Consider the following 27,719-nt stretch of genomic DNA (forward strand, 5'->3'; position numbering starts at 1 on the left):
ATTTTTAAATTAGAGATTAAAAAATAATAATAATAATTATGAGGAACAGACATGTTGTCAAAATCTAGAAGAAGAACCGAAAGTGTAACTCTCAGCTAAGAAATTTTTTTTTTTTGGGATGGTCAGAAACAATCCCGAAAACACCAAGTCACAAAGCTGTCATGAACTGGAAACTGCTGGAACAAAAGCATCACTGTTGGTGCCATCCAAGAAAGTAGCCACTGCACCACAATCCAGACCATTAAGCTTGATCAAAATTTTTTAGCTGACAATTGGAATTCTATCAGACCTGATTACAAACCTGCTGTATATAAAATACCCTTTGAACTTTGTGTGATTTTTCAGATGTTGACCCAGGGTGTCTGACCCAATATATTCCCCTCACACAAGCCTGTCTTTTTATGGATTTTAATATTGGATTACCCCTCTTTTTTTGCCCAATGTTTGCTCAGTGTTTAAGTGTAGTTTTTGAATGAAATTCTTAACTGCACTTGCATGTTCTGGAACTCATTTCGTAACAACACATTTTTATCAGTAGTTTGTTTATAAGATCAAATGTAAGGAATTTAGCCCCAAGAACACTGTACCAACTGCTAGTGGAAGCATGATGAGTTGGGGGTGTTTTTTCTTCTTCTTCACAATTAAGAAACAGGAGTACAATACGTCGGAATTCTTCAGCATAACCTTGATTCTTCAGCTGGAATTGAAAATTGAAGATAATGGCTGTCATGCTCTTACACATGCCCCGCTTTTACACACTGGCATCCCATTCACAATTAATTTCTCCTGGCTTTTAAGGAAGCGCAGAGCGCTGTCTTGCTGCCAGATTATTGTGTGCCTTCAGAGCCCAGTTTTCTCGCATTTCTTTTTTTGTGTTAGTTGTTTCCATTCTCGACTTTGCTTGTTCTTGGTATTTGCTTCTAGCCTCTTGGTTTTGGATCTCGTTCGCTCTTTTTCCTCATCCTTCCTGGTTTTGACCTCTAGCTTTAGTTTATGTTTCCGTCTCTGCTCGCTTTACTTTTTGGATTTTTTTGCATCACTGACTAACTCATTGGTTTTGAACTCTCACATTGGTTCACAACTACATTGCTGCTCGCTCCCTTTTTGATTCACGCACCGCTGACTGATTTACCTGCCTTTTTGACCTGTTGCACAGGCTCTGAATTACGTCACTAGGATTTTCACCCAAAACACTGAAGTGCTCGTCTACCGGCGCGCCACACCTCCCGCATCTGATAGCCACGGCTGAGCCGAGCCCCTTTGGCGCTGTAAATCTGCACTTGGGTTCTGCTCCCCTAACTCTCTTTAATTCTCTGCTGCGCCTGACAGGGACGGTATTTAAAATGAGCCATTATAGAAAAACAACAAATTTAAGAGTGATCAAATAAATTTAAAAAAATTTAAGTTGAATTTTTTTAGTCGAAGGTCGAAAATCTCATCACAGTGTTCAGGCATATGATGGGAGCATGTAATCTTTGATCTTTAAACTTCAGGTAAAAAAAAACAATAGCCCACGTTTAGAAACCGTTTATAAATTCTTTCCGACATGAGTTGGCCTGGTGTTATGCGCAGAGCGCCAGGAGATTTTCTGAAGCTTCGAAATCACTGGGGCAATTTTTCAGAAATAGATGCTATCTTTAATAACTGATGGAGGTTTTGAGCTGTATATACACGCAGTTTTGAGAGGTTTAAAACAAATTGATAAGTCAGAGCAGACCTACCTGAAAGATGAGAAGTGATTAACTGAGCCCGCTGTCGCATTGTATATACTGTACAACACGCTTTTATCTACCTTTTGATAAAAACGCTGCCTTTTGTAAAGTGAAAGTACTTTACAAAAGACGAAAAGCTTTATTTCAGTCATAAATTCACAATCCAGCTATTATTTCCAGCCGTGGTTAAATAATGGATGAAATAATTATTCAATGCTGGACACAAACAGCAAATATGATGATTATTATAAAAAGCCCGAAGAACTTCGTATTTATAAATATTTATATTTATATATATATATATATATATATATATATATTGTAGCGTTTTTCACCGCTAAGCAGGCACTTGGAGAGACGGGTGAGCTTCCTTGCTGCCCAATGCAAATGGCTGGGAGTAATTTATTTAACACAGCACATAAACCACACATTGACATTACTAAAGACACACTTCTGACTCACACACACACACCCTGGCCGAAGCCACTAACCCAAACACCTTTCCTCGACAGGGTGAACACCTAACAACCCCTCCCGCAAAGCATGATGGTTACTAGTGCCAAACCCCGCCCACGCCACACTGCCCCCACCCGAGCTGTGACCGTCCCCGGTCACGATGGCGCACTCAGTCCTGGAAGCGTGACGGTGGTCGGCGCTGGCGTTGTGAACGCCTGAGTCTTGTTGCGGGGGAAGGAGGGACGCTACCCTCTCCCTGAGGCGGACCGGCCTCCCCAGAGTTCAAGGTCTCGCTGGCGTTGGGCTGGTAGGGCGCAAGACGGTCCCAGTGGAGCACGACCACTCGCGACCGCCCCGTCAACCTTACCCGGTAGACTACCTCAGAGAGCTGGGCGATTACCGTACAGGGGCCCACCCAGTGAGACATGAGCTTAGGCGAGAGCCCCCGTTTCCTTCCGGGGGAATACACCCAAACCCGCTCCCCAGTAGCAAAGTCTCGCCCTCGGCTGTGAGTGTCATACACGCGGCGCTGTTTAACACCGGCGTCCGCCAAGTGTCTACGCGCCAATTCGTGAACACGGAACAATTTGTCTTTTAAATAACAAAAATAATCCAACCCAGGCTTCGTGGGTAAATCAGACTGTGGAGGTGGCCCGTGCAGACGTCGCATCTGTGAACAAAGAGTTCACTATCCGTGTGGCAGCCCGCCCAGTAGAAACGAGCGCGCAACCGCCGCAGCGTTTTAGTGACTCCAAAGTGTCCCGCGCCCGCGTGCCCATGGACCATCCCCAACACACGTGCCCGCAGAGTCCGTGGCACCAGCAGCTGAAAAGATTCGCCAGCGCCGCACGGCCATTCCCAGTGGCGGTAGAGTAAGCCCCCCCGCAACACGAGTCGATTAAACTGCGAGTGGACGGCCTTTTCCTCTTGTCCCAGGTGAGCCACCGCGGCGTAATCCGGTCTCTGGCCCGCGTTAACCCAACCTAGTACCCGCTGCAGTGCCGGATCCTTTTCCTGCTCGGCAATGAGCTGATCACAGTCCATCTGCGGCACCGGCGGAACGACTACAGGTGATGATGTAGGCGACGCAGTAACTCGGCTGCACGCCGGCTCGGTCGGCTGATTATTAACGGGGGCTCCGGAGGACTGCGCAGGGAGAATGTTCTGATTCACGGGGGTCGGAGAGTGTTCGATGTTGCGACTACCCACGCGCTCTTCAACCCGCTCGCAGTGCCGACAACGCTCTTTGCTACACGGCCGGCGGGATAAAGCATCGGCGTTAGCATGCAGTTTTCCCGCTCGGTGCTGAACGGTAAAATTATAATCCTGCAACCGCTCGAGCCAGCGCGCTAACTGCCCCTCGGGCTCTTTAAAGCTAAGCAGCCACACCAGCGAAGCGTGATCGGTCCGCAGCGAGAAGGATTGCTCATATAAATACGACCTAAAATGTTTAAGGGCCGCGACGACCGCTAGCAGCTCGCGCCGCGTGACGCAGGATTTTTTTCTCCGGTCCAGACAACGCGCGGCTGAAGTAGGCGATAGCACGCTCTTTACCCTCGGAAACCTGAGACAGGACAGCCCCTAGCCCTACATCGCTCGCATCCGTGTCGAGGATAAACGTACGAGACGCGTCAGGATATCCGAGAACGGGCGACGTGACCAGAGCTTCCCGTAACCGAGTGAAAGCGCGCGCGTGCACCCCGTTCCAGCGAAACGGCTGATTCTTTTTCGTGAGCCCGTGCAGCGGACTAGCGATCGTGGCAAAATCCTTCACGAACCGACGATAGTACGAGGCTAACCCGAGGAAGGTGCGTAGCTGCGACACGGTTAACGGTTCAGGCCAATTCTGTACCGCAGCAATTTTGGGTGGATCGGTGGCAATCCCTTGAGCGCTAATCACGTGTTCCAGAAACACGGTCTCTTGCCGCAACAGCTGGCACTTTTTCGGGTTAAGCCGCAAATTCGCCCGCCGGATAGCCAAAAATACCTCCCATAGGTTAGCTAGCGCGACCTCAAACTCCTTGCCGTGCACCATTAAATCGTCCAGGTAGACGACACAACGATTGCAAGGAATGTCGGCCAACACCTTTCCCCATCATGGTGAACACACACCGACATCCCCGCAAGGCATGCTGGTCGTCAGCCGCCGCCCCGCCCATGCCACACTGCCCCCACCCGAGCTGTGACCGTCCCTGGTCACCAAGACGAACTCCGTTTCGGAGGCGTGGAGGCGGTCGGCGCTGGCGGTGGGAACGCCGGCGTCCTTTGGCAGGTGAGGGGTGAACACGAATGTAGTCCTGAGGCGGTCCGGCCTCCAGAGTTCGATGGTTCCCCGGCGTGCAAAACTCGTGCCCGCCCTGCCAACCGCACCCGGTAGATGACATCGGAGAGCCAAGCTGGCTGTGAGTGTCCACGCCCATTCGCCCCATAGGTGCCCCCACCCAAAAGTCTTGCAGCGGTGCCCGCGAGCGCTGGGTGGGGCCCTTCTGCCTGGCGATGAGCGGTTCACAGTTCCACAACCCGTGGGAAACAGTGGAGCCGGTGTCCACGAGCGCCCGCAGTAAGACGCCGTCCGGCACACAGTCGATGTAAAGCCCCGCGGGGCTCCCCAACCGTCCACCCGGCGCTAGGTTAGCGGCTGCTGGTGTACGCTGTTCCTAAGGCCTGAGAACGTTAAAGCGGTAGTCCGGCTGTCCCTCAGGCCTGAGAACGTTGCAGTGGTAATCCGGCGGTCCCTGGCCTCGGCGTCGTCGCGGAATCTCGGAAGCGGTGTCGAGGCCTAGCCGCGACGGGTAGCCCTGTCCCCGGCTAGGTTCACCTACCAAGCGCCACTGAGCTGCGGGCGGTCGCTCGGCTCTTTCGCCGTGATGTGCCGCCATTATGGGCTCAGCGCGCTCGACCTCGCCAGCGCCTCCTTACGGTCACCCGCGCCGTCGCCTCGCCGCGCAACGTCGGAGAGCTGCTCGTTGCCTAGCCGCGACGGGTAGCCCTGTCCCCGGCTAGGTTCACGAACCGAGCGCCACTGAGCTGCGGGCGGTCGCTCGGCTCTTCCGCCGCGATGTGCCGCCGATATAGGCTCAGCGCGCTCGGCCTTGCGCAGCGGCAGGTCGCTTTGCCGGCTAACGGCGCACGGACCTGTATCTTGCTCCAGCGCTTGCACAGCGCCAGCCTCCGCCCCGAGATTCAGCGCCGGGATTTTCTGCTTCCCGCTCCGCGTTGGTTGACGTGGTGTGCTCGCGCTAGCTCCGCCAGGAAAGCGCTTCTTCTGCGCGGGTAGTCGCTCCGCTACTCGGCGGCCCGCTTGGATTTTTAGAAGGTCCTCCTTTGTGCGCTCGAACCCGTTATTCTCCATCCCACTTCTGACACCAATGTAGCGTTTTTACGCCGGAAAGAATGCTGGAGAGACGAGTGAGCTTATTTGCTGCCCAATGCAATGGCTGGGAGTACTTTATTTTTTTTATTTTATTACTTTATTGTTTGTTGGAGAGTCACACATCATAAACTCCTTGATAAACACAAATGATAGCTACAAATGGTCCAAATGCTCATTACATACATTTGCTGTTTGCAAGCATTTTATAATTTTGGTGTTGATTCCAAATATACAACTAAAACTACTTCAAAACATTTTTCTCACAGATCCACCATGTTTTAAGAGAGCATGGTTTGTCATTCCAGCCCATTTTATCTGGAAATGCCCTGATCTCACCACAGTCTTCATTATTATCTGCATCATTCGGTTCCCCCTTATACCAGTACCTAAAAGCAGAGAGAATTAGAATCAGTCTACGTATATATTCAATGTCACACCTATAAATCAACCTCCTTACCCTGTGTTGACTGAGATTCAAAACAGTAAGAAGAAGCCTATAACTCCAGTAAGACTAAATATCAGCATGGTTTAATCTGTCTGCTCCAGTGCACAGGAAAACTTGAAATACAATCTGGACAGTCTGATAAATGAATAAAAATACAGAATTAATTTTCGTCTCTCACTCAGTGTCGCTGTTAAGTTCTGTACCGTCCACCCATTTCCACTTTCCCTCTGTGTCTCTGTCACTCAGACCAATCCAAGCCTGTATATTGTTTACCAGGTGGGTTATGATGAACTCCTGTGATTAAAAGAAGAAAATGGCTTTTTCCATCTACACACACACACACTCACTCACACACACACACACACACACACACACACACACACACACACAAACACAAAAGCACACCTGTTCCTCTTTGCTGTTTATGATCACCAGGTCTGCTCCTTTCTTTCTGCAGTCCTGTCTGCTCTCAGCCCAGCTCTTCTTCTCATGAGAAATGTAGTAAATACTGGAGCTGAAGAATCTCCATCCTTGTTGAACAAGATCTGATCACACATGCAACATAAAAATGCTCTGGGTGCTCCCTTAGTATATATTTTTTTATGTCCATCCATGGGTTTTAATAGACATTTAATATTAATTTATTCAGTATTTGCTCACCTTTAATAGTCAAAGTGTAATTAAACTGGTCACACTGGTAACACTGGTCTCTCTCTTTAGTCAGGGTGTTGTAACTGGTCTGTAACCGGTGTCTCTCTATAGTCAGGGTGTTGTAACTGGTCTGTAACTGGTCTCTCTCTATAGTCAGGTTGTTGTTACTGGTCTGTAACCGGTGTCTCTCTATAGTCAGGGTGTTGTAACTGGTCTGTAACTGGTCTCTCTCTATAGTCAGGGTGTTGTAACTGGTCTGTAACTGATCTCTCTCTATAGTCAGGTTGTTGTTACTGGTCTGTAACTGGTCTCTCTCTTTAGTCAGGTTGTTGTAACTGGTCTGTAACTGTTCTCTCTCTATAGTCACGTTGTTCTTACTGGCCTGTAATTGGTCTCTCTCTATAGTCAGGTTGTTGTTACTGGTCTGTAACTGGTCTCTCTCTATAGTCAGGTTGTTTTTACTGGCCTGTAATTGGTCTCTGTCTATAGTCAGGTTGTCGTTACTGGTCTGTAACTGGTCTCTCTCTATAGTCAGGTTATTGTTACTGGCCTGTAACTGGTCTCTCTCTATAGTCAGGTTGTTATAGCTGGTCTTTAGCTGGTTGTTCTTTGTATTCAGGTTGGTGAATTTGATCCACAGCACGGTGATGGCAGTCAGCAGAAGAACACACAACAGCAGTGCACACACTGCAGTCAGTCTGTAACATCTGTTACCTGTGGTGTTGAATGGAAGGTCATCTTTTAATAGGCACATGTTTATTTTCGGTAATGTGCATGAAAATGCCTTGTGTGTTGAGTGTAACCTTTTATGACCATTTGTTTTAAAATAATAAAATGTTCATTCTGATGATAATGAAAAGTTACATTTTGAAAAGCCTCATTTATAATGCATTTCAAATTGATTTTATTGCATTACCAGTATTACTACTACTAGTTGTATTAAAAGTAAGAAGATTTACCCCCCCCCCCCCCCCAAAAAAAAAAAAAAAAAAAAAAAAAACTACCCTATGTACAGGATAAATTAATTTGGATGATGAGTGAGTGGGTCTGATGCTAAACACTTCATCCTCACTATATCCAAGGGTTAAGTGGTTACCACTGTGGTCTCACCTTCAGGGTTAAGGTTTTGATTGCAGCCTGCGGTCTGTGTGCATGAAGTTTGCATGTTCTCCCCTTAGGTTTCCTCTGGGTATTCCAGTTTCCTTCCACAGGCGAAGACAGATTAGGTTAATTGGTGTTCACAAATTGTCCACAGTGTGTGTGCCCTGTGATAGATTGTACCCTACCTAGTGCCCTAAGTTTCCTCGGATAGACTCCAGGTCACTTTTTTGTTGTGTGTCTGACTGTCATTTCTACAACTATTAGACCATGTTTGTGTGAACTTCCAGCTCTGTTTCAAAACTTTTTAACTTAGGGTTGAGGTTAGTCTAATCAGAGATAAATATACTCCTGATTGTCAGGCTGTCTGAGTTTACAGCACTCTGCTCATTAGAGTGAGCCCACAGCCTGATATTCTGTTTGTTTTTTAGTATGCTGGTGGTTCTGCTTTACATGGTTTTACCCAAAAATGTAAACAGTACTATCATAAAGGTTGGTGACTGCATAAAATCATGTGGAGCCATCAGACGAGCAATATCTGAGAGTTTAGGCTAAAAACCTTGCAAATTGATGCTAAAATACTGGGTTTAAATTAAAAGGGAGATTTATCAAAGATTTTACACCAGCTTTAAACACAACATTTTATAAAATCTATTTTAGAAACAAGTGGTTTTACCTGAGCTCTCAGACTGCTTGGGTCTTCTGGTCTTCTGTGACTCCAAATTGTCCTGATTCATATAAATAGCTTCATACAACATTTCACTGTCACTGGAATCAGCTTCATTGTTTGGAGTAACTCTTGCATTTTCATAAACCTCTTCACTCATCTCTGTTCTTCTGTTTCTAGTAATTTGCTGTTTTTTGTTAAACTTACACAGTTGTACCAGTGATTAATTGTCTAAAACTCCAGTCAAAGTGTTTGTCTGAAAGAATACTGCCTGTGTGTCTGTGAGTGTTGCTGTTACGCCGAAAGCCTATTTCCTGTTTGCTTGTCTTGCACCCAGCAGCAAGTGTGAACAATGTTTCCATGTGCAGACCAGGCCAAATGTCAAGATACTATAAGCATTAAAGGATTATGATCTGAATGCATTGTTGGTGTTGCCTGTGCTTTTTTTGCCTATTTTCATTTATTAATTCATTCATTAATTCATTCATTAATTTATTCATTCATGTATTTATTTAGTGTGAGATTACAATTGTTACCTGCACTGCATTTTTCAATATCTGTATTGAAAATTACCATGTTGTACAGGCCCAGACATGATGCATTCCTATTTGTTAGACTCTCCGACTTCCTTGAGAATTATATCATTATAGTTTATTTGCGGCAATGTCAGTAATATTTTCATCTTATTAAAATCCAAGTTTAAGACCATAATCATATTGATTGTACAAATACCATTAGGTCCAGATTGCTGCCATTTTTAACACAGGCACAATGAGAAGATGTGCAACATGGAAACAAACAAACAAAAGTCTCCAGCCACGAAATATGTACCTTATCTGTCATTCTTTATGTGAATTCCCAGGTGTCTATCACTTACCTGTGTATTAGTGAAAAACCTATACAAAGTGCTATACAAATAAAATTAAAATATATTTAATTGTGTCTATGATTGTGGAAAGGTTCCTCCCTCTGTCGTGAGCAAGCTGAAAGAAAGTGTACAAGTGTGTCCAGTTGCTGTAAACACACCATGCTAAACTTCTTGTACAGTTTAGCAGATAGAAAAATGTAAATTGGATCATTGTGGGTATCTATTATGCAGCGTTTGGCAAGGCAGAGTTTTACACAAAAAATAAGGTCCAAGGTAAAAAGTTATATTTTATTTTTCTATGTCTAGGAAAAGTCTCTCACTGTAGCCGACACAATTACACACTTACTCAAAGTGATGTCACTGAATGTGGTGTCACTGAACTGGATAGTGCAGCATATACCATATGAGTCACGTGAGGGTAATGCCAGTAGCAGTGATGATGAATAGCTACCAAAAAAACAAGGGGAAGGATCAGGATTAGTCAATGCTTGCAGTAGTGAAAGTGGATCTGAGGATGCTGAAGGAGCGGTGGGTGGTGAGGTAGCTGAAGATGGTGAGGAAGCTGAGGATGTAATACCAGACAAAGCTCTGGGACAGAAAAAGTTCAGAAATGTCTGGAAAACCAAAGACAACCAGTTTGAGAGTGACTTGCCTCGTTTTCTAGGGGAGTGGAAGGTAAATGTTAGTGGAACAGATCAATTAGAGTTCCTATCTATCTATTTCCTGAAAATCTGTTGAATAAAATTGTGCACAATATCAATTTGTATGCACTCCAAAATAAAAAAGAAAATCTGGCCCTGACAACACACCCTAAAAAATGCTGGGTTAAAAACAACCCAGTCTGGGTTGTTTTTAACCCAGCTGCTGGGTAACTATTGGACTAACTAAATGCTGGGTTAATTTAACCCAGCAAAATGGGTTATTTTTTTAACCCAGCAAAATGGGTTAAATATTCAACCCAAATGCTGGGTCATATTTAACTATAATGCTGGGTTAATTCTACCACATAAATTGGTTAAATGTTCTACCCAGATGTTGGTTCATTTTAACTGGAATGTTTAGTTAATTCTACCTCACAAATAGGTTATTATTATTTTCATGTTTTACAGTGAATCTGTAAAAAAAAAAAAAACTACCCACGTCTATTAAACAGTTAAATTACTTTGATATACTGGTTTATTACTAAAAAAAACTTAAAAGTTTTGCAAACCATACATATATGCAATAAACAACATCCTATTAAATGTTCATAGAAAAAAAAACATTTATTTTTCAAAAGCACAAGAACAGATAATCAACAGCGACATCATTACTATACTATTACTCATAAGGGCAGAATGGAGTAATAACACAAATAGGCTGAGGCAGCTTCTACAGAGCAGGATCTCTTTGTGACATTAGATATCTTTTCTGCAGAACAAAACTATCCAGCCCTGGTTCCGTTTTAACATACAAACACTGTCTATGACTTTTCAAGTAGGCCTTGCTATTTCATAGCAACATTACAAAAAGTCCTATACAGGTGCACACTACTTTAAATAGTTAATGTCAAAAATATAAAATGCCTTGAAGCACACATCAACCGCCCCAAGTAGTGTGCGTTGCTCCAGACCCTGTCCCACCAGAATGACGAATGCCTGAGAGCAGCGCTGGTCATCATCTCCCAACGTCAGGATTTACAGTAGGGGTACGGCCTTGACCCTTCAGCCTGCTGGAGGTATTCCACCATGTTGGTGCCAACCTTAGAAAGAAATGAAAAAAAGTTAAAAATTTGTTGAATAACAAAGGTTAAACTGAATAAGACTATCAATTTAATGTGTAATAGGATTTATACCAAATAAAAAAATTACAAAGCTAGGGTATAGGTAACCTGAAACAAAAACATGGAGACAGCTACTTCCAAAAATAAAATAAATAAAATAAGCAAAATAAGCATGGCTTTTGGGATAAAGCTCATATATATATGAGCTTTATCAGACTAGTTGGTCTTGTGGTCTGCGTTGATTTTAAGCTAATTACAGAGGAGATACATTGTCATAGCTGGGGTCATACGTGCACATTATAATCACCCAAATATTAATACTTCCATCTAGTAGTTATCTGTACAGCTGACTGATAGTTAATTTAGTCTGAGTCACAAGCAACTTTGGTTAAAGAGGGCTACCTGATTAGCTTACATGCAGCAGTCATATTTGCATACTACTTGCCAAAGGGGGAAAGGTGTAAAATATTGTTAGAATTCGGGAGAAACGCGGGCGACTTTTGACCGCGGAGTAAATTACTAGCTAGTGAAAAACGGGAGGGTTAGCAGGTGTGTATATTTGTGAGAGGGTCAGTGTTTTGTAACACCCCAGCATTTTATTGTCTCAAACAGTGACATTAATAAAGTTCTAATGTTAATGTGGTTGCTAACGCGAGCAACCTAACTAAATGCTAGCGTCATGCTAACACTACAGTTACAGTTTCGTCACCCTGCAAACATTCTACAGAGAAAAATAAAAAGCTCAGACATCTTATCCGTTTCTTTCACACACAGGTGGGGTTCTTTGGCTAACTATAGCAGCTATTGTCAGCTAAATTATCTTACCTCAGACCAGCCTGAAAGTTTAAGTGTAACCTTAACACGGTAACAGTAATAAATGTTATACAGTATATAGTAATAACTTTTTAGTCATATATGACTTAGGTGAGTGAACATGTGTATACAGACCTTGTATTTTACGTCATTTTCCCTTAAATGAACCGTCATCAGCGGTGTGGGAGCTCAAGAGAGACACGAAGCTCTGACTGACAGCCGCTGAATCCACCGGTGAACTTTGGGGGAGGGGCCAAGCAAACTTCAACCCAGCAGCTGGGTTACACAAAAACTACCCAACTCTCTGTAAATAACCCAGAAAAATGACCCAACAGAGGAAACACAGCGCTTGGGTAGAAAAAACAACCCAGCGTTTTTTAGAGTGCAGGAGAACTGAAAACCCTTTCGGGGAATAAATATGGTCATGTCATATGTCAGATACCCACGATCAAGAATGTACTTGCCAGCATATGGGAGGAGTGGATCTCATGGATCAATGTGTTGCAATGTATCCTCATAGACACAAAAACAAGCTGTGGTTCCTCAGAGTGTTCTTCCACTTCTTGGATATGACTACTGTGAATGCCTGTAGGTTGTGCACCAATAAATGCAGGTTCCGTCAAGACACCCATAAGAGGAAGACCAAGTGGCACTCCACTTCCAGTGAAACGTAAAGCAATGTCCACGCCACCCCCTGAGATCGGGTTTGGCCATGGAAAACACTGGCCTCTTCTCACCGAAGAAAAAAAATGCCAAAACATGTCATTATGCTGCATGCACATGGAAAACAAAGTATGTTTGCATGCAGTCTCTTGTGGTTGTGTGCCCTGGATGCTTTGCCAAATTATAATAACTGGTTACATTTCATTTTCACACAGTATATCATTTTCTTTTATTGGTTTGTTAAATGCATATTTCTTTGGTTCAAATGTCAAACGCGTGGTGTCCAGCTGAGTGGACATATTTGTAACTCCATGAAGAATAGGTTTATAAAAGAAATAAATAATAAATTGCATTTTATTTTCAAGCCTAGAGAGGAATAAAAACACTCAGGGAAAAAAAAAATCTTGACTGAGGTTCTCATAATTTATGCATGAAAGGGTTAAAAAGGCCTACTCACTGCAGTCCTTTTATGGGATGAGGTGATAATCTGCGGGCAGGCCTAGAGAGTTAGGGTGCCCCGCCTCTCCCATGCACACAGCGGAGCTATCCTTGGTGCTGAACACATGATCTGTGTATCCTTTTTCTGTTGAGTGTGGAGCATGGGAGTAGCTTGCCATAACCCCCCCAAATCCAAAATGGTGTTACTTTATGCTACTCTGGTATATGGACATTAGAGCAACTGGTGTTTGAATATATACCACCACACACTTTTAAAACTAAGCAACCCAGTTAACAACACACAGCATGAGATGCAGGAAGAACTACATGACCTGGGCTTGCTGTGTGTACCAGACCTTCAGTTCTTGGCATTGCATGTAGAGGACATTAAAAGTGGTGCGTGAGGAAGTGAAAGCGTGGCAAGTGTTTGTGCTAGGCTTAAACATACCCTAGTCAGCTCTACCGTCCATCATTCTATGCAATGTTTGCTCCCTGACAACACATTGTGAGTTTAGAGACTGTTGCATCTTTGTTTTCACAAAAATATTGCTCAGTGACAGAGTTCCAGATGCCTTTATTCAGCTAGACGGGCTAGCCTTGTTTCATGCTGAAAGAAATGCAGCTCTGTGCAGTAAGACTCGCAGCGGTGGATTTTGTGTTTACATTAACATGGAATGGTGTATAACCTCTGCTAGTTTCTAGCTATTGCTCATTGTTGGTTGCTTAGAGTTTGTGAATGTTATTTAATAAATTATAATATTTATAAAAAATATAATTTTATTTACCGCGGAAATTCACCACCACTTTTGTTATCGGAGTGTACATTCCACCTAGTATTAATGCTAAGGAAGCATTCTGTGAACTGTATGGAAAGTTTGGTACTGCAGACCATACACCCCAATGGACTATTTATTGTCACTGGAGATGTTCGCCATGCTAATCTCAAGTCAGTGCTCCTTAATATCATCACTATGTGGACTTTGCAACGAGAGGCGAAAACACGCTGGATCTTGTTTACATTAACATCTTGTTGTTGGTCTTTCGGTTGTTCCCAGCAAGGGGTTGCCACAGCGGAATATCCAGTCCGCACTACAACTTGGCAATCTCTGCTCTTCACGACTGTTTAAGAATACTTGGACATGTCCAGGGATGCTGCAACTTATGGTGACTTCACCGACTTGGGGGAGTGCATGTCATCAGTGACCAGCTACATCAACAAGTGCCCTGATGACATCACTGTCTCCAAGAACATCATCTCATGCCCCAACCAGAAACCGTGGCTTACTGATGAGGTACATGCACCTCTGTGAACCAGAGCCTCTCCCTTTACAGTGGGGGACAGGGTGGTCCAGCAAGAACAGCAAGGGCCAAACTGTCCCAGGCCATCAGACAGGCAAGCATGCACATGCCCAGGGAATCTGCAATCACTTCAGGGACAGTGGTGACACACAGCACATGTATTAGAGCATACAAACCATCACCAACTCCAGGACATTATCACCAGACACTCACAACTATGTACCTCTTTTTTCCAGGAGGAGCATTGTTTTGTTTCTCTTTGTACTGAACTGTATATGGTTGAAATGACAATAAAAGCTTATTGACATTTACATTACATTTAGGCATACGCTCTTATCCAGAGCGACTTACATTTTTATCTCATTACACATCTGAGCAGTTGAGGGTTAAGGGCCGCGCTCAAGGGCCCAACAGTGGCAACTTGGTGGTTGTGGGGTTTAAACCTGGGATCTTCCGAACCGTAGTCCAATGCCTTAACCACTGAGCTACCCCTGGCCCCTTATTAATTGAAGGGTCAATTAATAATCAATCAATCAATAATAGACAGTGGGTCATAATGTTATGGCTGATTGATTATGATTTGATTGTTTGTCTGGCTGCAATTGTTATTTTTCAAGTTTAAAAAAAATGAGTTTTGTGTCTGAGACCTGCATGTCAAGCTTGTGGGTTCCATCCTCTCAGTCTTTATTAAGGTCATGACCTTTAACAGCATTTGTGATAGATCTCATAGATCACCATCTCCACTCGATTAATTCGCTCTATTTGCAGTCCACACACACACACACACACACACACACACACACACACACACACACACCCTCAGGTGTTCATAAAAGACCTAAGTAGGGCTCCACAATAAACTCCGATAAGTTTATGGCACCGAATTTCTTTGATCCAGCCTCATCATTCAGCATAATATTTCAATACTTAAGAAGTAGGTATCATCAAGAACAGTGGGCAAAGTTCTCATCTCCTTCAGCACTGCCAGATTCTCCACGTCTACAAAACCTGAGGGAGAGAATCAGATGATCTGCTGTGTTTCTCAGATTAATGAAGGAACAGTAACTGTACCATAAGCAAAATATTACTTCACATTCACATTGGTAGGTTCTCACTGAAGGCATCAAAACTATAAATGAACACATGTGGAGTTATGTACTTAACAAAAAAAGGTGAAATAACTGAAAACATGTTTTATATTCTAGTTTCTTTAAAATAGCCACCCTTTGCTCTGATTACTGCTTTGCACACTCTTGCCATTCTCTCGATGAGCTCCAAGAGATAGTCACCTGAAATGGTTACCAACAGTCTTGAAGGAGTTCCCAGAGGTGTTTAGCACTTGTTGGCCCCTTTGCCTTCACTCTGCGGTCCAGCTCACCCCAAACCATCTCGATTGGGTTCAGGTCCGGTGACTGTGGAGACCTTTTTTTTGTTAAGTACATAACTCCACATGTGTTCATTCATAGTTTTGATGCCTTCAGTGAGAATCTACCAATGTAAATGGTCATGAAAATAAAGAAAACACATTGACAGATAGATGAGAAACTTTTGGCCTGTACTGTACCTGTGTGAAAATCCTTTTCTGGGTCTCTCTTTCTGTCACTGCCTTCAGGGTCGGGTTGTAACCGCTAACAGGTCTCATAAATATTTATCTAATTTGCTCAGAAGAGCACTGAAACATCTCTAAACTATAAAAGACTCACTAAAACACTAAATTACTGTGTCTCTGTGTGAGCAAGAGTGAACTGCTGTATTTCCTTTCTAGTGTACACTGAATTAAATGTGCTTCTGTCAGTAAAGGAAGTCACACTTTAGATAAAAGGGCATCAGTTGCTTTTTTGTGGTCAAAGTGTAAAGACATGTGAGCTGTACTTCTTACACTTATTGTAAATGTTCTTGTTTCGGTACAGTAGTTATATAAATACCAAAATATCATTGTTGTGTTATAATGACAGATACATTACAATGATTTAATTATATTTTGGTTTCTCATAAAATAATTACACAAAGCTATTTTAGGTTTTTAGGCTGCTGCTTTTGAGATGATTTTATATATTTTAACAGGTTCAATTCTTTCATATCTATTAGATGACATGTCCCTGCAGTAGATCTGGAAGTATTTGTAGATATATGTTTTTAATAAGGTTTTATGCAGCTTTACTGTGATGCTGTGGCAAGTGATACTGGTTTAAGGTCAGCTGTAACCATTGTTCACCTTCACGCATAAGTATGTGGAATAAAGTTCACAGCAGCAACCATGTAGAACACACACAGAGTGTACAGTAGATAGGTATGTGCAAAAGTCTTAGGCACATGCAAATAACTGCTGTAGAACAAGGATGTCTTTTTAAAAAAAGTTTCTACATTAAAAAAGAAAGAAAATTTCTTTATTAAATTGTTTATATATTATTTAGTTTATCCTAATGTTTGGAATCATAATGTTTGGTAATCAGATATTCATTCATTCATTCCTGTAAAATAAACATGTGCACATGCAATTTTTCATGCACAAATAAGGAATAATAATTGCTGCATGTTTAAAAAAAAAAAAGAAAAAAAAATACAGGGTGCCTAAGACTTTTGCACAGTACTTTAGTAGTAATATGTGGATTTAGGGATTAAATTGTTATATTAATACATACTGTTAACATCCAACAATGCTGTAACTTGTATATTATACATTTCGGTGAGGTGTTTAGTAAAACCTCTTTTTTTATGAATCTCAAATGATACCTAGTGGCTGAAAAGTGCATTACATAGGTTTTAAACCTCAACTTAATCATCACCAATGCAGTGAGAAGTGCTGGTAAAGAGGAAGTTGAGTTAAATATATAGGGAAATAAACATGTTTAAAATTGCAGTGATAGCTGGGATTAAACATATTTTAAGGCTCAGAAAAATAATGAAAGATTTATTATTGTGATTTATTGTTGTATTGTATTATCATGACTGTAGTGTTACTGTGTTTTTCCTGGATTGTTAATGATGATGTGTTCAGCCTGATTAGAAATAGCCCAATGATGCATTTTATTGCAGTTCTTTAATGATCCACTTAAACATCCACATTCTATTCTACATCTTAGAAAATAAGAAAAACAATGACCTTCTTTAACAGCTGGAGAAGAGTCTGTATCAATCCAATATCACAGAGACTAACCCCTCAGTTCTGGCAAGGCAGAAGCACAAGTCTCACCCTATGTGGATATGTAATACACATGTAATATATTGTTTCATTTTAAATTCAATTTATAATACTTAGTTTTAAATAACCAGAGACCTGTGTAAAAGGAGTAAGTTGCAGCAAAGCAACTCCAGAACATAATTAATTGATTGATTGATTGATTGATTAATTGATTGATTGATTAATTGATTAATTTCTTTCTTTCTTTCTTTATATTTAAAGACACAATTGCATTTCGACTGGAAACGACACACACATGCTCTTAAATTCAGGAATCAGGGCACAGGCACACCTTTAATATTTTGTTGCACAACATTTTATATAAGTATAACAAAATATTTTTTTTTCTGTTACCATAATATATACAGTCCACAAATTTATCATGTTTGTATATGTATCATAAAAATAGTCTTTTCATTAGATGCTTCTAAGATGATTAAAAATATTTACTGTTGAGTTTTATTTTAGGGCGCTGGTGGCTTAGTGGTAGGTGTTTCGCCTGCCATGCGGAAGGCCCGGGTTCGATTCCCAGCCAGTGCCCAAGCCCCAGCCACTGGATGCAGTGCTGGTTCCAAACCCGGATAAAAATGGGAGGGTTGCGTCAGGAAGGGCATCCGGCGTAAAACCTGTGCCAAGTTGTAGTACGGACTGGGTATTCCACTGTGGCGACCCCTTGCTGGGAGCAGCCGAAAGACCAACGACAACTGTTGAGTTTTATTTATAGATTTTCTTGAGTAAATAAGGTTACTTAGGTTTTTATTCAGCTTTACTGTGAGGTTGAAAGACACAAGTGCCACTGATCTAAGATCATCATAAACCCATGTTCCCTATTGTGCGACAGTGAGTGAAAAAGTATCTACATCATACAAAACGCACAGGATGTACATTATACACATGGTTTTGCAGTCTCACACGTGCATGCAAAAGGGGGCATTTATGTAATATTTATTTTACAACTGTAAGATTTTTTTCATTTTTATATTTTTAAACTTGTGTTCAGAATCTGCTGACAGAGCTCTTTCTCTCTCTCTCTCTCTCTCTCTCTCTCTCTCTCTTTTCAATCTCTGTAAAGTCCTGTTTGTTCTCATACCAGCTCTTTGGTTCACTATAAATATAGTAGACACTTAAGCTAAAACATCTGCCTCCTTCTAGAGAGTATTTACACAAACATGAACCACAAAATGTAATTATTTATTTATAATTTATACTTATTATTAATCAATTTATTACCTTTCTACATATGTACAGTTTTCATATACCAAATATTTAACCCTCATATTATGTTAAGGGTCAATTTGACCCATTTCAGTTTTTATGTTGACCAAAGTACTGTTTATCCTTCTTTTATCTTCATGAAATTTTGTGACTTTCTCATCTGAGGTCATAAAATGGTGTGTAAAATATGGACACGCTGATGTGTCCTGGAATGTCTGTGCAGAGTTTGTATACAAAGATGATGTTGCGGGTCATTTTGACCCGGACACTTTGATGTGGGTAAAAACCTGATCAGATCCAAAATAAACATGTCTCTCTCATGTACTTTGTTTTGAATAGCCTCTAAATAAACATTCAGACCCACAGACCCAGGTGTGTGTATGGGACAAGCTTTCTTCCCTTTGTCCTTGTCACTGTTCTCATGTCATCTCTTTGAGAAGCACACCAAAATGAGCTCCAGAAGGTTTACAGCTGAAGAAGTTTTATCAGGGATTTTTAACTGGGATAGTGATGAAGAAGAACAGATTTCAGAGACAGAGGATTGTTCAGAGCCCGAGGACAATGTTATTGATGATCCTGACTGTCAATTTTTCTACGATGAGGAGGATTCAGAGGAGGAGTCTGCTGCCGTCTCTACATCAGATGAAAAACAAGGACTGCAGCAATCATCATCCACATAGGGCACATGGACATCCAAAGATGATATTATGAAATGGTCAACATCACCACACCTAAGTCACGGCAGACTGTCATCTTCCAATGTTATCAAAATGACTCCTGGTCCTACAAGATTTGCCATTACATGAGCTGATGATATTCAATTCACGTTTCAGCTCTTCATATCCCCACCAATAGAGAGAATTATATTTGACATGAGTAACTTGGAGGGGAAAATATGGGCAGATTGTGATGCAAAATCTAGCTATGCATGGAATATGCAAGTATACACTGGAATGCTACCTAAAGGAGCATCTGCGAAGAATCAGGGGATCCGTGGGGTGCTGGAGATTAGTGAAGGGATGCAAGGTCACAACATTACTTGTGACAACTTCTTTACATCCTACCACTAGTGCAAGACAGCCCGTTGGCCCTTGGTTATTTTCTACAACATTGTAGACGTGTCTGCTTACAATGCCTATGTCCTGTGTACTGAAATCCATCATCAATGGAATGCTGGCAAATTCTACAGACGTCGGCTTTTCCTGAAAGAACTGGGCAAAAGACTTGTCACTCCCAAGAACTAAAGGCGAGCCAGCCCAGCTCGATCACCAGCAGCTGCAGCTGTAACAGAAAAAGTCAAGTTCGTGCCATCCATACAATCTGCAATGGATCCAGTGGATACAGGTGTACAGAAACGGAAGAGATGCACGGTCTGTCCCTCCAGGAAGGACAGTAAAACAAGCACATCTTGTGTGAAATGCAAGAATTACATCTGCAGAAAGCACACATTTACATTATGTCCATCATGTGGACAGCATTGAAAAATGTTGAACCCTGAAAATCTAAAACTAAACAAAATAGTTGTTACAAAAATTATTCTGGAATTTCAAATTGTTTTGTATTTCAGTTTTTAAAATGTTTATCCAATAGCAAATAAAGTTGCTGTTGTTTAAACCCAGTTTTTTGACAGTTATGAGTGGATTTACACAGTGCGGGTCAAAATGACCCGTAACATAACCAACGTGATTTTTTTTCAACATAATATAAGGGTTAAAGCACACACTGCAGTCCAGAGCTTTCCCACAGTAACTGGTCTCCCTCTACAGTCAGGAAAAAAGTCATGTAAGTCGGTCATCAGCATTTAAAGTTATGTAAGTAAAATGACCCAGAAATCTTTGCATGTCTGTATCCTTGTTGTTTTTGTTCCAGTCAGTTCATTGACATTAATGACTTCATCTGAGTGCCATATGACTAGCTAATAGAATAAATGCATACTGTAAGTAAGGGTTTGTACAGGCGTGATTCTAGAGACTGCTGTGGTCCTAGGCAACAGAGTGTATGCCAATTAGCCTTATCTGTATCTTGAAGGAAACCCATCAAGCACAGGAGAAACAGGAAAACTTTATGCAAAAACAAACCTGAGCCTGATGGCCACTAAGCCACCAGGCCACCACGGTGGGGTCATTTAAAATAAATGTCACTTGAATGTAGCTTTAATATTACATAATACATTAAATAGGACTTCTGAGAAAAGTGTCTTTTGGTCAAAATCGAGAAAGTACTATGAAGTAATAACATTGTCACAAGTAAGTCAGTATACTGATCACTCAACGCACCTGTAAGTGTGTAGGTCTGTTTTTGCATCAGTTTTATGTGCACAGAGACACAGAGCAACTGGATGCGTTTCAAGGTCACATGACCACAACAAGATCATTTAGGGACTGAAAAAAAGGAGGGAACCTACAAAAAACAAAGGTGTGCCGAGCTTGTAGCATCAGTCGCATGTATATTTAAGGCTGTCATTGTTGCCACAGGTGCTTTAACCAAGTGATGGGTCTGAGTACTGTACGTTCGTTACCTAGATATTTCAGTCTTCATTTTTTTTTTTAAATCATAAAATCCAAAACCTGTTTTTTTTTTTTCATTGTGAAGTACTGTGTGTACAGTAGATTAATTAGGGGGAATATGGATCTGTATCCATTTTAGGATGAGTGTGAAACATAATAAAAAGTTGAAAACCTGAAGGGAAACCTTTCCCTCAACTCTGTTTAATTTATATAAATTTCAAGTCAGGCTTACAGTTGGGTTTAGATTAATAATTATAAAGCAAAGTAAATTATAAACTGTGGTGGAATTGGTTCCCAGTTTAACAAGCTTCAACATTATAAGGTTTCCATATACAGTAATTGCAGATTCTTATACAGACTATTACACAATAGTACAACCTGTCCATGTCAGAAGCACATAAAATTCCCTGGTCCTTTTCCAAAAATCTTGGTTCCTTTTTCATTTCAAGTCACCTCTCTCTCTCTCTCTCACACACACACACTTACACACACCCACACACAATATTTTATGTTTTAGTGTTATGGATTGCTTGTTGGTCGTTTTCAATATGTTTTAGTAAGTGTGTTTTGGTGTTGTCTTTTGTATGCTGGTAGTATGGTGTGTCACACATACCGAGAATAATTGTGATTTTTTTTTCTTTTTTCTTTTATTTGATACAATATCTGGAGGTTAAAGGCCTAACATCTGTCAAAGGACATGACCTGGGAACTGTAGTTAGATTGTGTCACACATTAATCACAAGAAACCACTTCTGTCCTCTCACTTCCTTTTCTATCACTTCCTTTTCTATCTAAAATGAAAGTGCAGGAAGCACTAAATGAAAGTGCTTCCTGCACTTTCATTTTCTCAACATACAACACGTCAGTAAAACCCCACGACTGTACAGTTATGTTCTCACACACAAAGACGCAGTAATTCAGTGTTTAGTCTTGTGTAGTTTGGAGATGTTCCTGTGTCCTTCTGTCAACTGCATGGACAATAGAGGAGAAGAAGAGGACATGACGATGGTCATCTATAAAACTAGAGATGATTTTAAAGGCTACGACACGGAGATGGAGAAAACTGATTTAAAGAATAAGCTACAAACTCAACACTCAGGTACACAATAGATTATGTTTTATGTTTGCTTTAGTTAACTAGACTCTGTGCTCAATGTATATACATTAACAATAAGAGTCTGTATGAGCAATGGAGCTAAACAGCAGTTTGCCCTCTTTGTTTCAAAAGATTGCTCATCACTGCTTTCTATACCTTAATGTTAGAGATGGCTGGGAAAAGTCTTGTAAATCTTAATATTAATAAAAAAAGACCCTAGATCACTAAATACAGTGGTTACCCAATCGGAGCGTTGGTTTTACCGTCGTGGCGCTCGGCGGCAGCATTTGGGTTTGTGCGTTTTCTGGCTTTTACCACTGAGTGGCGCTATATAACTACCAACTGACGCCTCATGCCTTAGTTTATTCTCTGCGGGATTAATGAGACGCGCTCCTTTAGCACGTAGTAGCAGATAAGATCAAGTGAAACGCTGTAGTTAAACGAATTCATAATCACAGAACTAAAATTTGTCAGGATGAACTAACCTAGGCGACCAGATGACTTAGCTTTAGCGATTAGCCCAATGTAGCGTGGATGGTGAACCCAAACGCGGAAGAGAGCGAGTAGGTAGGATAACCACGCTTGTTAGTCTAAGGACTCTCACAAAAGGGGAGCAAGGGAAAAACACAAATTTAACCCGCGTCCTATAAACACACACTCAAGATCAGAAAGCAAAACCCAAATAAAGTGAGTACTCACGAACCGATGATGGACAACCAGAACCGACATGGGCTGAACTCAATGACTGAGCGCTGAATCGTGGTTTGTTTACTCCTCTTATACTTCCTGATTTGCGACTGCTCTACTTCCGGGTCCTAGTGCCGGTCGCCGATTGAGTGTGCATGACAGTACCCCCCTGTCCAGGACCGGCTCCTGACGGTCCTGGGGTGGAGGATACCCGACGACGGTAGTCCCGGATTAATTCGGGGTCGAGAATGAACCGGGACGGAATCCAGGATCGTTCCTCAGGGCCGTAGCCTTCCCAATCGACCAGGTACTGGGTGCCCCTGCCCCGAGGGCGTGAGTCGAGGATCCGGCGCACAGTGTAAGCGGGACCACCGTCGATAATCCGGGGAGGAGGAGCAGGGGGGGTGGGTGGATTCATTGGGGAGGTGGTGAAGTGCTTTAGTTGGGAGGTGTGAAAAACTGGGTGGATCCGGAGCGCCGCAGGCAGCTGGAGCCGGTAGGTGACAGGGTTTATCCGGTGGGTGATGCGGTATGGGCCGATGAACCTGGGAGATAGTTTGCGGGATTCTGTGTGCAGGTGCAGATTCCTTGTGGAGAGCCATACCTTGTCACCTACGTGGTACAATCGTCCCGGAGGGTGTCGGCGGCGATGCTGGGCGACGTAGGTGGTATTGGCACGTTGGATGGCGAGGTTGGCTTGGTTCCATAACCGCCGACACCTACGGACCAACTGTTGGGCCGATGGTACATCAACCTCCGGTTCTTGATGGTCGAACATCGGAGGTTGGAAACCATAACATACCTCAAATGGACTTAGGTTGGTGGCTGAGGAGACGTGGAGGTTGTGGGATAGCTCGGCCCATTTGAGGTAGCGGGCCCAGGAGCGCTGGCGATCCGAAACAAAACATCTCAGGTAGCGCTCCAGTTGTTGGTTGGCCCGTTCCGTCTGACCGTTAGTCTGGGGGTGGTAACCGGAGGACAAACTGCAGGTGGAATTGATCAGACGGCAGAAGGCCTTCCAGAACCGGGCGGTGAACTGAGGCCCCCTGTCCGAGACGATGTCCTTGGGGAACCCATGCAGGCGGACTACGTGTTCCAAAATCAGCTCAGCAGTGTTTTTGGCTGATGGGAGTCCGGTGAGGGCCACCAGGTGTACAGCTTTGGAGAACCGGTCGATGATGGTTAGGATGGTGTCTTTTCCTTCGGAAACCGGCAGGCCCGTGATGAAGTCTAAGGCGATGTGCGTCCAGGGCCGTCGGGGAACGGGCAAAGGCTGGAGCTCTCCGGAAGTAGGCTGGTTGGAGTCCTTGGTCTGGCGCACACCGGGCACGCCTGAACGAACTCTTCAACGTCCCTTCTCATGGTTGGCCACCAGAATGCCCGTCTCACAAACTGTAGTGTGCGCCGAGTCCCTGAGTGTCCTGCGACGGGCGAGGAGTGGCCCCACTGGAGAACTTCGGGGACCAGACGCTGAGGAACAAAGAGTCGTCCAGGCGGCGCACCTGCCGGCCCAGTCTTCGCAGCCTGAGCCTGGCGAACCCTTGTCTCTATGTCCCAGTGGATGGGTGCAATGATCCGTGAGGTGGGGATGACAGGCACGGGGTCCGCCCGGGGCATCTCCTCTTCTTGTTGACGAGAGAGGGCGTCGGCCTTGGTGTTCTTGGAGCCCGGGCGGTATGACAGATGGAAATTGAAGTGTTCAAAAAACAATGCCCACCGTGCCTGTCGTGGGTTGAGTTGTTTTAGATTCCGGATGGTGATGAGGTTCTGATGATCCGTCCAGACCATGAACGGCTCACTGGCGCCCTGGAGCCAGTGACGCCATTCCTCCAAGGCCCACTTTATGGCCAACAGCTCGCGGTCCCCTACTCCGTATCGCTGCTGAGTGGGGTCGAATTTCTTGGAGAAGAAGCCACAGGGGTGTAGCTTCTGGTCTGGACCTCGCTGAGAGAGAACAGCGCCAGCGCCCACATCTGACGCGTCCACCTCTACAACGAACGGTTGGTTGGCATCTGGGTGAAGAAGAATGGGTGCCGTGGTGAAGCGATGACAGAGTTCTTGGAGATGGCTTCAGGAGTGAGATGGAAGGGATGGGAGGAGGGCCTGGTCAGACTGGTTAGTGGTGCTGCAACTGTACTGTAGCCCCGGATAAAGCGACGATAGAAGTTCGCAAACCCCAGAAACCGTTGGAGCTGTTTGAGCGTCCTGGGTAGGGGCCAATGACGGACAGCTTCCAGTTTCTGCGGATCCATGGCCACACCCTGGGACGAGATGACAAAACCCAGGAACGTGGTGGAGTGCTGGTGAAAAGCACACTTTTCCAACTTACAGTACAGCTGGTGAGCGAGCAATCTCTTAAGAACTGCCCGTACATGTTGGATATGTTCTTCGGTGGTGCGAGAGTAGATAAGGATGTCGTCTAAATATACAAACACCCATCGGCCTAACATGTCTCTCAGGACATCGTTTATGAATTGTTGGAAGGCCGAGGGTGCATTGCATAGTCCAAAGGGGATGACCAGGCTCTCATAATGTCCTGTGGGAGTGATGAAGGCCGTTTTCCACTCATCACCCTCTCTGATGCGCACCAAGTTGTAGGCGCTCCGGAGGTCCAACTTTGTGAACACGGTGGCACCAGAGAGGGCGTCCAGGGCTGAGTTGGTGAGCGGCAATGGATGTCGGTTTTTGATGGTGATTTTATTCAACCCCCGATAGTCGACACATGGGCGAAGTTCTCCTCCTTTCTTCTTCACGAAGAAGAAGCCGGCGGCCGCTGGTGACGAAGAGGGCCGGATGGTTCCATGGCGAAGGGCACTGGCGACGTACTCCTCCATCGCCTGTGTCTCAGCCGCCGACAGTGAGTACAGGTGGCCACGGGGGGGAACAGAACCTGGCTGCAGCTCTATCGCCAGGTCGTAAGGGCGATGTGGTGGAAGGTGAGTAGCTTTTCGTTTACAAAAGACTGCAGCCAGGTCACGGTAGGTGGAAGGAATAGCGTTGGTGTCGACATCGGGGGCCTCGGACTCCGTGGAACACGTCCCAGCTGGGTCCCGTAGGCACAGCTCAGTGCAGGTCGGCCCCCACTGAAGGATTTTATTTTTTGTCCATGAGATGAGAGGGTCATGTTGTAGCAGCCAGGGGTATCCGAGAATGATGGGAGGTGAGGAAATGGAGGTGAGGTGGAATTGGATGGGTTCGTGGTGTTGGTTGATGATGAGGGTGATGGTCTGAGTCTGGTGGGTGATGGGGCTGGATGACAGAGGCCGACCGTCGACGGAGGTGATTTGCACTGGCTGGGATAACGCCTCAATTTTTACCCCCAGTTCTTTGGCATAAGTGGAGTCAATGAAGTTGCCGGCGACACCGGAGTCGATGAACGCTGCACTTCTGACTCGTTTGTGGCCAAATTGGAGGATTGGAGGATTACCTGAATAGTAAGACGAGAGGTGGTTGTGTTGATGGTGCTGGAGATTTGGAGGGAGCCCGGTGAGTTTCTCCTCCGGCTCACCGGGGCTGCGCGTTTCCCGGACGAAGAGGGCAGATCGCCCGGTGGTGTGCCACGGACCCACAATAAGCTCACAAATAAAGTGAGTACTCACGAACCGATGATGGACAACCAGAACCGACATGGGCTGAACTCAATGACTGAGCGCTGAATCGTGGTTTGTTTACTCCTCTTATACTTCCTGATTTGCGACTGCTCTACTTCCGGGTCCTAGTGCCGGTCGCCGATTGAGTGTGCATGACAAAATTACAGTACACAAATTAAGAATTCAAATTAAATCAAATCTTATTAGGATAAAATTTAAGCAAAATAAATGTTAACACAGTGAGGCTTTAGATTTTATCATGTGTAATTAGAAAAGAAGCGTGTAGGGTTTTGTGTCATCTTATTTCTTGTGTTCTTAATAAATATTATTTAGCACAACAAAATTCCTCAGCGCTCGGGAAAACTTTGTGTAGGGTTAAGCGCTAATTAGGCTAATTAAACTAGGAAATTAAACTGGAGGATTTTTTATTTAGACTATAAAAAAATAACCTGCGTCTATTTTAAGCATGCCAGCTGCCACTTTTTAGTTAGAAGTTTTCAATACAAATCTTATAATGCCCACATGACATGCTGGTGAACTATCCTTGCTAATGATCCCGGGCTTGCACCCTGCGCTATAAAATACGAGTACGACGGTCATCCTTGTTGCTCGTTTTCAATATGTTTTAGTAAGTGTGTTTTGGTGTTGTCTTTTGTATGCTGGTAGTATGGTGTGTCACACATACCGAGAATAATTGTGATTTTTTGTTTCTTTTTTCTTTTATTTAATACAATATCTGGAGGTTAAAGGCCTAACATCTGTCAAAGGACATGACCTGGGAACTGTAGTTAGATTGTGTCACACATTAATCACAAGAAACCACTTCTGTCCTCTCACTTCCTTGCCAGCTGCCACTTTTTAGTTAGAAGTTTTCAATACAAATCTTATAATGCCCACATGACATGCTGGTGAACTATCCTTGCTAATGATCCCGGGCTTGCACCCTGCGCTATAAAATCCGAGTACGACGGCCTGAAATAATTCAGAACTTAAATAAAAATAAACAGATACAGAGATACGCTATATAACAGTCACTATTGTATTTACTACAACAAGCAAAAATGTCACTTTGCGCCACCTGGCGGCCATTTTACTAATGACTTTGAAATGCAACTGATTTATTTTGCCCGCTGACGTTTTTACACGGCGGTGAGCGCAACGGTAATAACCATTCCAATTGGGTAACTACACTCTAAAA

The 27,719-nt window shown here is 43.5% G+C and overlaps 1 protein-coding gene across 1 annotated transcript in view; it reads right to left on the reverse strand.

The window, feature by feature from the left end:
- Positions 1–5,782: 5,782 nt before the first annotated feature.
- Positions 5,783–27,719, reverse strand: part of LOC128508232 (CD209 antigen-like) — a 56,819-nt gene continuing 34,882 nt past the window's right edge. Inside the window, exons 4-7 of the mRNA XM_053479457.1 lie at positions 6,647–7,244; positions 6,392–6,531; positions 6,165–6,280; positions 5,783–5,927 (exon numbers count right to left, since the gene is read on the reverse strand). Of these exons, the coding sequence (XP_053335432.1) occupies positions 5,783–5,927; positions 6,165–6,280; positions 6,392–6,531; positions 6,647–7,244 (999 nt within the window). The remainder of the gene's footprint in view (positions 5,928–6,164; positions 6,281–6,391; positions 6,532–6,646; positions 7,245–27,719) is intronic.

Source organism: Clarias gariepinus, chromosome 20 (assembly GCF_024256425.1).
Source record: "Clarias gariepinus isolate MV-2021 ecotype Netherlands chromosome 20, CGAR_prim_01v2, whole genome shotgun sequence".
Classification (NCBI taxonomy): domain Eukaryota; kingdom Metazoa; phylum Chordata; class Actinopteri; order Siluriformes; family Clariidae; genus Clarias; species Clarias gariepinus.